General features: G+C 39.5%; 1 protein-coding gene across 9 annotated transcripts in view; it reads left to right on the forward strand.

Moving 5' to 3' along the window:
• The window catches only part of FRYL (FRY like transcription coactivator), a 297,074-nt gene that overhangs the window by 280,810 nt on the left and 3,931 nt on the right, over nt 1–12,333 (forward strand). For 6 of the 9 annotated variants that reach the window (XM_075566772.1, XM_075566765.1, XM_075566781.1 and 3 more), the window contains 7 exons: nt 2,210–2,463; nt 3,784–3,991; nt 5,405–5,554; nt 5,819–5,917; nt 8,199–8,267; nt 10,850–10,867; nt 11,706–11,816. In XM_075566772.1, the coding sequence (XP_075422887.1) occupies nt 2,210–2,463; nt 3,784–3,991; nt 5,405–5,554; nt 5,819–5,917; nt 8,199–8,267; nt 10,850–10,867; nt 11,706–11,816 (909 nt within the window). The remainder of the gene's footprint in view (nt 1–2,209; nt 2,464–3,783; nt 3,992–5,404; nt 5,555–5,818; nt 5,918–8,198; nt 8,268–10,849; nt 10,868–11,705; nt 11,817–12,333) is intronic. The other 3 variants (XM_075566740.1, XM_075566758.1, XM_075566791.1) reach the window with 1 other exon arrangement.

A 12,333-nucleotide genomic window follows, 5' to 3' on the forward strand; every position in this document is an offset into this window, starting at 1 on the left:
TTATACTCCACTCTTTTTCCATTGTTCATTTGTGTAAACTCATTATCTTGCCACCATTACCCAAAGAGATAAGAGAAGAATTAGCAGATAAAGATTAGAAATCTATAGGGCCCAAAGAAAGCATTGCTTTTTCAAGAGAAACAACTCTGAATTTGTATTTAAAAATAAATAAATTTACTTTAAAGGTAATTGCATCTTCATAAGGAAGCGGATCACATCGATAACATGTATAATAATGCATTTTGTTGTCTGCTATGTGGGATTAGCCTTTTAAGAGTAGAGATTAGAAGGTGGGGAGTCCTCTGGGCAGCCACTAGATATTCCCCTTAGCTAAAGGAGCGCCTCCCTCACAGGAACAAGCAGAGCCAGATAAGCATACGCCAACTCTTTTCCTCATAATAGGAAAGCCAGTCTGGCAGCTATCCATAGTACTCTTGCTTAATCAAATCATCGTCTCTATAGGCTGCACGCTTGTAGTTTAGACCAGCCAATGCTTGAATCCAATTACATAATGTAACTGTTTCTAATTTCAATTATTTAGAGTCTTGGTATGCTCGCCATTCACATGAGTAATACTTTTACATTTCTTAATTCCAGCTACTACAACACAAACACATACTGACAGCAGGGGGGCTCAACGCCAGTCCTCAAACCCCTCCGCTCCCCCCCCCCCCCAACAGGTCAGGTTTTCAGGATACCCCAGCTTCAGCACAGGTGGCTCAATCAGTCTTGCATGTACACTCACATGTAAAGTCAGTCAGTGGATGTCAATTTTGAATGAAAATGTACTTTCTGCAGTACAAGAAAGTTGAGGAAAAATATGTATTGTTAAACAGTTAAATAGTTTTTTGTTTTTTTTTTACTTGTGCAAATAGATTTGCATTACTTTTGAGAGAATGCTGTTTCGGTGCATGTTCAAGTAATGTGGCATAAAAGGTCCTAAAAGGCAAAGCCAAAGGAAATTGCTTCTAACCTCTGTTACAATAAAATGAGGAAACGACTGGAAATCTATAGATCAGTTAATATCTGAATATGAAGACATGGGGTTGAATTACCTTCCATCCTCATGACTTAAAGGTGCATTGGTGCATGGTGTGGTTTGTTGTGTTAATCCCCGGCAGATGTTATATGGTTGAACACATCTGTATTTTCAGCACTGAAGTGATTAGAGAGAAATATGAACTGAGATTTAAAGCCGCAGTACAGGCTACAAACACAGACATATTGGATGTGATAAAATATGCTTTACACTGTTGAATGTGTTATTACAATAAAGGCGCACAATTTGTTTAAAAGGGCAGTCATTAGAAATGGCTATTACAGATCTACATCCGTGTGTAAAATTTCATTCAAGATTGGCAAACGCTACAACAAAACAGGTTGATTAAATGTATTTCCATGTTGTTTTTTGCACTAATTTCTACGAGAATTTACTCTCTGAAGTTCTGATAATAATAGTTTGAGGGAGTTGGAAATGAGCATCACAAAATCAATATATATGGAAGACAAATCGTTTCTTCATTGTGGCTAACTTTGTTATATAGTATTTCCTCTATGAAGAAGGAGCTTTAGATTGCCCGAAGTATAAAGAACGAATCGGTATCTTGATATAGTGCCATGTGGTTTATTGTTAAGCGAGGGATAGCCCTCCCCCTCCCCCCGCTCCCCCCCCCCCCATCACACTCACCTCTTGAACATGAAATATTGATTTTAGCTAGAGGTAAAGCAGGTTCTATTCGGTCTCTGTAATGCTTTGTAACCAGTATCTTTCTCATGGCTGACAGAGTAAGGCTGAGATTATACTCTGCGCGATGGTGCTCGTGCACGACACACACAAATGACATAATCCCTATGCGGCCGCCCCTAGTGCGCACACGACGGAGCGCGATGACGCGACCGCGTTATGAAAAGACAAAAAAAATTGTCTTTTCAAGTGCGGGCCGCGTGACATCAGCGTCACGTGAGCGGTTCAGCCACTGACGATGAACCAGCTTTGTGACGCGTCTGCCACGCCTCCCCAATCTCCTGCAGCCAAGTTCACACATCGCTCGGGCAACAGGCGGGGCGAGGCTATGCTGTCAGTCGCGCGCAAGTAAGGACTATAATCTTAGCCTAAATTGCAACACCTTACAATTCATTGCTGGTATAGCACTGAATAGCTTAACATGTGTATAATTGGGTAACGATTAATAGTATTCTTGCTTTTCAGGATGTCAGTGCAGCAGTAAAGGATGAGCAGTTGAGCACTGCTAGTGAAGACACAGGCTCATATATCACACAAGAAACCCATGAGCTACTGATTTGTCAGGAGACCTTACAAGTGGAAGAACAATGTGATGTTCAAGAACCTTCAGCTCCTGAGAGCCCCCCAGACTCTGTTTGTGAAGAGGATGTCACACTTGCTTTAAAGGAGTTGGATGAGAGATGTGAAGAGGAAGAAGCCGATTTCTCTGATTTGTCCAGGTCAGTGCATCTGATTTGTCATATCACCCAAGTACTTGACAAGCTCCTTGCGGGGCACTCAGAACTAAAAGGATTTCATGGAACACTAATAGGGACAGCTGAAAATGTATGTGAACATATGCAGGTTATAGTCTTCATATTGTCAGTGATTAGACTCTCGACTTGGTTATAATATTCCTTATAACTGCCTTGTATATTTATATATCACGGCTATTGAATGCAGCACTGTAAATAATAAAACTGCAATTATGCAGCAGTCATCGAGGTCTAACTAAGACTCTTTATTATTGTAGTTTAAATAATCTCACGAGTGGACGGACCATACAATACATACAGCCGGTGTTTAAATCAGCTACATGTTTTTCAGACTGAAGAAAAAAAGGGATTCATCTATGACACAGTAACTGAAAGCAGCTGGGCACCCCTACTCCCTGTAGCTCTCTTCTGACACACTACATGAAAACCCATAATGTGGAGTTGGTTATTACGGTTGATTAGAGGGTACACGGGATAGACAGAGAAACAAAATGAATGTGATACTTTGTAGTTTTGGTTTGCATTAGTTGTATTGTCTGTGCCTGAGATGTGGGGGGTTTAAAGTGGATAGCGATAATCAAGCACATGTCCATTTTCATGGGGTGGATCATGTCTTTATTTCACCCCTCATACATTCAGCTCCCCTTTGATACAAGGCAACTTATCGAGCAACCCTTCCCTAGCAAAAATGAATCATTCTGGCATCATACGTAGTAAAGATTTTCTGACGTAAGAACGTAAAGTTAAATTGATTAATTTGTCTGCTGAACGGTATCATCAAATTCTGTCTCTTGGCAAAAGCACATCGTATGGCATAATTTGCATAAAAAGCAGTTACATTGATTCTCCATGCAAATGGATGATCTTTTTCTACTCTATACATAGATATTACTTAGATAATTAAAAAAAAATGTGGATCTGCAGAAGTTGCTCTTGGGCTGTCTCTAGCAAAGTAATTGTATATTCTCCCTACATTACCTCAAGATCAGCCTACCAAAGTAGTGGGATAGACATGGCACTTAATATCATTGTTTTTTCACCTTTGTCCATAGAGAAGATGCCTTCCTTTTTGATAAGCAAGAAGGGTATACAATATATTTATTCAGCCTGTGTTGTAAAGCGTGTGTGTATTTCAGCCATTACATAAGCCTCGGAACCAAAACTTCTGGCTCTGTTCTAGCTACTGTAGGGATGTGTTGTGGGACAGCAGGGTAACATTTTATGTCATTTTAATTCTCCTGAATATTTGCATTTTTCTAATGGCACCCACGAATCTATTTACAGCCAGGAGGATGGAGAACATGATGGCTTTTCAGAGATCCAGTCGTCTCCCCCGCCTTCCCCTTTTCTTTCTGCTATACTGGCTGCTTTCCAACCAGTGGCCTATGAAGACGAAGAAGAAGCATGGCGCTGCCATGTCAATCAGATGTTGTCTGAGACGGATGGGTCCTGCGCCGTCTATACATTTCATGTGTTCTCTAGGCTGTTTCAGGTCAGTTTACCTGTCTTACAGTGTATACATTACGTCTGAATGGATGCCGTCATATCATTACCCATTGAAACAGGTTAGCATTTTGACGTAAATTGCATCATTTCTTGTATCGGGTGCTTCACATTATCGGATTTAAAATGCGTCGGTGTAGGAAATATTGGAACATATACAGTATGGACACTTTGGATGCCAGTCAAGCTGGAAAGTGATCTAGGGGTTGTCCGTTTTGATGATCTTTCCGTGAAGAAGAAATGTAGGGTGCTAGGTATTACTAAGGATTGTCATTATCATGGCGAGACCGACCTAAAATCATCCCGTGTCCATATTTGGGGCATAATCTCCCAAATTACATATCCAGAATAGAAATGGTTGAAATAATGGCAACAGAAATGATGCAGAGCTTACACTTAAATTTGACAAAGATTAGAATAAAAGGCCACAACCTGTATATGCTAGAAGAAAGGAGGGGCGTTCAGATATCACCAAGGCCTAGAAAGGCTGTTAAACTCTGCGATAATGTGAGAGTTCATTTGTACAGTCTGAATGGAAAAATGCTTGGGATAGACACGGGGAACTCTGGTTAATTTCCCTTTTAGCAAAAGGTAAAACGGGCATACTAACAAAGTGACAGGTTCCTTATCTGCTGTCCATTTTGTTTATCATGTATACTTTGGAAATATATATGATCAGCTTTTCTGCTATAATAATATTCCTCAAACATCACAAGTTTTTGCACACTGGTGGTCCTTCTGATATTTGCTGAATGTGACCTGATTTGGGGTTGTCTGTACCCCATTGTGTTTGTTTGTATGGCTTTTTTTTTAAATCACATCTTTTATTTGTGCTTTGGTGTAGCGGGGCCTCCAGATTGATATCATCTCAGTGATTGATCATTTGACTCTGGAGAAAAGAAAACTCACTGGCACTTTAGTCCCGAAACTCTCTCGTTAACACGTCTAAGCTCAGGGTGTCTGCCTAACATCATACAGTATACTGTCATATACTGTTGCCCAATCCTCTTCTAATTTTATGAGTCCCAAGAGTGAAATAACTATTGTGGTGACAAACCTATTGGTTGTTTTTTATTTTTAGCCAAGTATAGCAGGGCAGTGAACTGGGAGCCATGTGAAACTCAAGCTAATGCCATTAGAAAGAGGAGGAAATAAAAGTTCTACCAATGCTCACTCATAGTCTCTAATGTAAACAATCCATACATTGCATTGCTTCCGTCTTTCTTTCCTATGCTTCAGAATTTAATCTCCAGCTTGTAGCCTCTCTTGCACTGTACCATGTGCAGCCTCGGGTAATCCTGTTACATCTCTCCGTCTTCAATGCTTGTCTTCACTAGGCAAGAATAGAGAATCAGAATAAACAAAGATGCTACATTAACTTTTGCATGTCCTTTTGTTATAGACAATTCAAAAAAAGTTTGGGGCTATAACGAATGACTCGGTTAGTTTCCTTGGAGAAAGTATGCAACGCATTGGCACAAAGTTCAAAAGCTCCTTAGATGTGATGATGGCGTCTTCAAAGTGCCCGACTGTCTTCGTGGATGCGGAAACGGTAATAACACAAATATTATGTAAATGTATCTAAATCATACTAACCATTTCTTGAGCTTTGATGTTGTGTACCTTTCCTTGTCACTGTGTACTCTTTTGATGCACTGCCAGGATATACAGTACCTTTGTGCTAGTACCAATTTGTCTCTTGCATGTTTAAAAATAGTTCCTTGACATATTGCAAATATTAATCAGTTGAAGGTTTAAAGTAATATGTACTTGTCAAAAAAAAAAAATCATTCAACATGTATATTTTCTATTACAGCTGATGTCATGTGGCTTACTAGAGACCCTGAAGTTTAGTGTACTGGAGCTGCAGGAACATCTAGATACCTATAATGTTAAGCGAGAGGCAGCAGAGCAGGTATGTGTGGTATAGATTGTTATACCTGAAATGTAGGTTTATTTCTTTACTTGGGATTTACTATTTTATATGCTCTATTGTGAAATGAAATAAAATGTTAATTTAGTTGTTTGTTTTTAAATAATGAAACTACTAATGAACGACTAGTTGAAAGAAACGTGAACCTAATAATCTACAAATTTTTTAAATATGCGCAAGTCTGTGAGGTCAGACCTCTCCCTGAGATTGTTTATAAGTAACTATACAACATCTGATCACAAATGGGTATTTAGTACAACACACAATATCTACGCATTTCAGATTTCTAAGCTTACAATTAGAAATTATTGTGAAATCCTCTTATAAACATTTCATAGTGTGTGTTTGTGGAAACTATAGATTTTTTAGTCCCACATACCTTGTCCATGGTGCTACTTGAGAGCTGTCAAAATAAATGTATTGAAATTCATTTACTTCCACCCCCTATTCAGTGTCCTATAAAGTTGTCCTGTTTGTAAAATGTTATTTTTAAATATATTTCTGGATAATAATATTCTGGATAATAACTGGGAATATCCATGCAGATGGTTGATTCTTGGGGAACCTAAAATTCCTTTGAGCAGTGCATTGCGGGTATGGCCCGTTGTAATAAACCACATGCGTGCGTCCCTGTGTTGACTCCAAATAGCATAGTTTTTTTTTTCATTTATTTTTTTAATCCTTATTTGTCCTTTTTAAAACCAAAATAGAAAAAAAAAATTTAAGTACACGACATTAGTTAAAAAATTAAATGTTTACTTAGTACAGTATTACTAAAGTGCAAAGAACATGCTGACGTTTCGGTGCCAGGAGGCACCTTTCTCCAGGGTTGCATAACCTACAATTGCGGATTTATTTTCTATTGTACATGCTGTCCCAATACTCTATTTCAGGAGAGGCCAACTCCAGCCCACAAGGGCCATCCACATGTCAGGTTTTCAGGTGAGCCACCTGTGCTGTAGCAGGGACATCCTGAAAATCTGACATGTTTGTGGCCCTTGAGGACTTTGGTTGGTCTATTCTGTTCATCCTTTTTTAAACCAGTAATCTGTTGCTATTGGGTTGCGCAGTTCCTGACATGAACAGATGCATAACACCGTCCGAGCCAAGTAATAATGGGAGTGTTGTGTGACACATTCTCATTATAACTGCCTTGCCAGCATCGACCATGCCAACACCATATTAACATCAGTCATTCTGGGATAACAAGGGCGCAAAAAGCAGCAGAACCAGGGCAGTTGAGCTCAATTTTTAGACCCCTCAAATTGAAATGAAGATAGAAAAAGGCGACCAATGCAGATCTCTTGAAATTGGCCGCCTTTGTTTTGCACATCTCAGAACAATAGGAGGAACGGCAATATTAGACACTTGCCGATACTGTGTGTAGGGGCTGGAGTTTGTGGTTGTTATGCTTCTGCTTCTGGAGAGTATTTATTCATTAACGATAGCTGTCAAATCGGGAAGGTAAACAAGATTTAAAGCGGACCTTGGGTCCATGTCACTAATTGAATCTGGCACTGTATTCCTTGGAGAGTTCCCCCTCCCTCTCTAATGCAGACCGCTGTGGTTAATTCACTAAATGAGTAGCCTTAATTAAATTGAGCCAAAGAGAAAAAACACATTCTTCTTTTCTCATTGTTGCATTACTTCAAGGTTAGCTCGAGGTCATACTTTTGTCTGTGTCTGTGTGTGTGTGTGTGTCTGTGTCTGTGTGTCTTTGTGTGTGTGTCTGTGTGTCTTTGTGTGTGTGTCTTTGTGTGTGTGTGTCTTTGTGTGTGTGTCTTTGTTAGAGGCCCTTACAACAATTTTTAGTTTTCTATATTTTTCTTCTGCCTCTAAGTATCTAATGAAGGAACTGCTCTAAAACCAAGCCATCAGCTGCCACTTTTTACACGGTTTTAATAAGAAAATGAGCAGCTTGTCTAAAATGTTTTCCAGGGTGAACACATTGCAACCCTTCAGTCTTTTTCCTCAAGAGACTGCAAAAGCAAATCTTGCACTTATTCAGCTCATTTCCACAATACGTGTTCTGCATACACTCGCATGCACTCCAGTGGATATTGAAATTAATGTAACCATCAATGTCTCATTCCCGATCGATAACGGTTTCATCAGTTCCAATACTGACTGAATAGCTCGGCACCTGTGGAGGTGACATAGTTATGTAGCGTGGTTTTCCTACAAACTACTTTTCTGGGAATTTAGATATTTCAAAAGTAAATTGGATTGATTCTTATGCACTTTTTTCTTTCTTTTTTTGTAGTGGTTAGACAACTGCAAAAGAACCTTTGGTTCTGGGGATGGCTCTCATACAACGAATACAGAAGCACAGGTAGGTGGTTATTGTAGTTTACCTGTGTGCTACATTTGTCTTACTTCTGCTATTATTAGGGCTATATACCAGTTTACCTGTTTCCTGATTGATGTACACAGTTTCCTGTCCCTTATGCAGTGCGGGGATGAATTACCCTTTCCCTGCTATAGGGGTCTGAACAGAGAGTGCAGTATTTAGCCACCGACTTATATTCCACAGATAAAGAATATTAACCACCTAGCTACTTGAGGGGTTGTACAATGCATTGCATGTCCGCCCCCTTCCCCAACTGCAATGACTTCCACATTTTCTGTTTTTAAAAAAAATGTCAGCATGTGTGGAAGTTTAATAACGTGGGAGTCTGTCATATGATACAGAGTTTAATAATACAGACTAGATACGCAGGGCAGATATAATCTCTTTACCTGTACAGCTCATATTGATTTAATCTGTTAATATAAAAGAAACATTTGTATTCTATACTAGCTATCTGTCCAGAAACACTGTCTGAAACCGTAGCTTACTGTGGTATAAAAACAGCAATTTTGCTTCTCTGTTTTGTGGGTTTTTGTGGACACATGGAATCTGCATCTCTGAGGCTGCGTCCATGGCATGGACGACCGCGCGGACGAATCCGCACGCTGAGCAATCAGACTGCCTAAAGGCAGCAATCGCGTCTATACGGCGCGCGCGTTGCGCAATAAATCAGTTGGCACTGATTTCTTGGTGCGACGGGCCGGTCACGTGAGCAGTTTGCCCAATGAGGGCGAATCAGCTCCGTGACGTCACTGGCATGCCCCTAGACACGCCCACAGACGGCGCACGTACCATGGCCAGGGAAAGCACCTGCTTTCCCTCAGCCTCCGTGCGCCTGCACACGGGCGAAGTGTCTATGGACGCAGCCTTAATGTCATTGTGTTAAGGGAATGTTCTCTGCTTGTGTCAGTGAGCAGTATGGCGAGTTGGTAAGTATATGGAGTAAGAAGAGGATTTTTTTGGTGCTACTATTATAATGCAGTGTATTCATTTCTGTATCTCTTGCTGTTATTTCTCTAACTTTGTATGTGTCACATTTGAACCAGCATAAGCCTATCTGACTACAAACTGGTTCCATTTCTAATTGGGAAAGGATGCCAAAGAACTGTCAAACTCCATGCACTTCTGTATCGATTGCATACAGGCAGAAGCTGAAACTCTGCACGTGCTGCACACTGCATGTCATGTTAATATTACTAATGTATGATAACTTCAGGAGAGAGACTGCATAATTATAAGCACAATATGCAATGTGTAACAAAAGAAACCTATGTAAAGTCTAACATTCAAGTCCAATAAATGTGCAAACTAGTAGCTTTTATAGTGATAATGTTACACAATATTACACTTGAATTCTTTTTCAAAGGTGCAATACCTTCTGCTTGTGTTTGTTTTCTCATACATACATATGTATATGTTGTGACTGGATTCCATGTGTGGTCTCCTTTATTAAAAAAATTAGGCTTTACTTTACATTTTTTTGAAATAATGGCTAATTCTCTCAGTGACTATGGAGACAAGTAGAAGACAAGGCACGGCTTGTTTTTGATAAAGATGACCACCCCGGGACTCAAAACGTTATCAAAATAAAAAAGATGTCAGGATGGCACCTTTCAGTTCATTAGAGTGCTGTATTCCTAGAGGGCCTATCGTGGTGGAAGCACTGCTCAACATTTCCCAAATAGATCTGCAGTTACATCATTGGGTCGGTTCTAGGCATGGAATCTGTGATTACAACAAGTACATGAATGCAGTCAGAACCAATGTAGGCTTAAATACATCATCTCCACAGTAACCACACTATAAATGTTAGGGCATTTCTTTTCTTTAGATTTGTTTTTAAATGTAAAGGTACATTTGACTCTTAAATGTACAGTTCCCTGTTTTTTTCCATCTGCACAAACTTAAAATGAAAGAAAATGCCACTGAATCCCTAAGTAAGTCCGACCTATGCCCAGGTCGCAATCTTACCACAGTTTTCTCTTCATTTAATATTTTGAGAATGGATTTATGCAAACATACAAAAACAGAACCAATACATTTTGGATGTGCGTATTTAAGATTGATGGTAGAATTATCAGCCCCTTTTATGTCGCCCACATTAGAGGCATATGACGATTTTATTCAAAAATAAGTGCAGCAATTGAACTATTGGATCTTTCTTTTTATATGGCTGTTTTACAGTGTGAGAGTGAATGCATCTTTAAAATGCTGTCAACTGTAATCTGCCACGTTTAGTGAGAGGGGTGTAGCAGGCGTTATTACCCCTGTAGCAGGCATTATTACCCCTGTTAACGCGGAATAACACAAGTAATAGCGCTGTAAATATTGCATGTGTTAAGGCGGGTAAAGCACACGTTCCTACTCTTTTTCAATAGCGTTGAACGTAAATGTTGTGGTAATAAAGCAGTAGTGTTAACGGGAGTAACAGCGTCTGGTACATCTGTAAGTCATTGGTCACTGTTTGCCTGGGGTTTGTACGACCCAGTTCCATAGATTATCACTAACTCTTGGTCTTTTTCTTCCTTTTGTGTTTTTTGTGACCTGCTCATCTTCTTGCTTAGCAAATGGAAATTCTAGCAGTAAGTGATGGTTCTTGATTTATAAAATACTAAACTTGTCAGATCAAAAACTGACCCTCACCTGTCTTGTCCATTTGTGAGCTAGCAATGTGCTGCCATTGTGAGGATACAGTGTGCTCTGTACTGTATTTGTATAGCCCGTGCCTGTGAACTGTTTAGTGCTCATTAGTTTCAATGATCCTGTGTAGCTCATCCATCATTACCATGTAGGATAGATTTACTATAGTCGTCATCTTCATCTTCTAATCTAAATAAAATGAAATTGGTGTTTAAACCCGTACACTATTTTCTGCCAAATGGATTTGTAAGACTTATACACACATACACACTGCTGCTTTCTTCACCAGGCCATTATAAATATTCAGTTGTCATCCACATGTTCATGTAATTTGTAGATTCTCTGTAGTTGTATTGTTTTTCGTTGTTTGTCGGTGTTACCAGGTTAAAATGCTGAAGGATTTATTATGGCTATAAATATATGTATAAGGGCCTTTATCATATCAGTAGTAAACTTAACCAAAATGTAAAAGTTATTACAGGCATTCTACCAAAAAGTGATGTAGATTGCTGGCTTGCTACTAATTTGATCATTCTTCGTCAAATTTAAGCTATAAGGCTGCTTATTGCTAAGGAGCTCTTCTGATTTCCCTCAGAAATGCTGCTCTCGTGTATTTTGTTTTATTTTAATTAAATTCTTTGAATTTAAAGACGCCTGATGTTTCCTTGCACTAAACAAGTAACAACATTTGATTCTGCAAATCCTCTACTGGAAAAGTTGCCTGTGATTTATTCCCCGGTTGTGTTGCAATTGAAGCATGTGGTCTGTTTTTGTTTCTAGGAGCTTGAGTTGTGTCGAAGACTCTACAAGTTGCATTTCCAGTTACTGCTCCTGTTCCAGTCCTACTGCAAACTTATCAATCAAGTTGACACTATTAAGAAGGAGGCTGAGGTATATGTAACATTTTATCAATGGTACTCTATATTTTATTCATGTCCAGTAATAAAGTATGGAGAGGTTGTATACAATACAGACACTTCGGAGGTTTAGGTATAATATTGAAAGCTTTTTCTAGACATTCTAGAACCTTCTAAAGAGCCTGTGCTAAATAGTGTTGCTGAGTAACCGTGTCATGTACCTGAAACAGAGGTCCCCCCAGAGCTGATCCGAGATTCCTCCCCTCTCCTGTTCCCGGGATGTTTAAAGTTTTTGTACTGTTGTTTGACACATACAAACTATAAATCTGGTCACAATGTCATCTCTCGAGCCTACCTCCTGCAGCCATATTGTGTCCGTGCTGTATTCTTGCCCAGCATAGAATATTACCAGTATTTTAGGAACTGGGGTGGGGGCACAGAAGCCCCTGATTTAGGTAAAAATAGTGCTGACTACTGTTTGAAATACTGGGTGCATGGAAAAAGTCTCCCCTAAAGTGGTGGAGACTAGTACAATTATGGAATGGAACAAA

This window comes from Ascaphus truei, chromosome 1 (genome assembly GCF_040206685.1).
Source record: "Ascaphus truei isolate aAscTru1 chromosome 1, aAscTru1.hap1, whole genome shotgun sequence".
Lineage (NCBI taxonomy): Eukaryota > Metazoa > Chordata > Amphibia > Anura > Ascaphidae > Ascaphus > Ascaphus truei.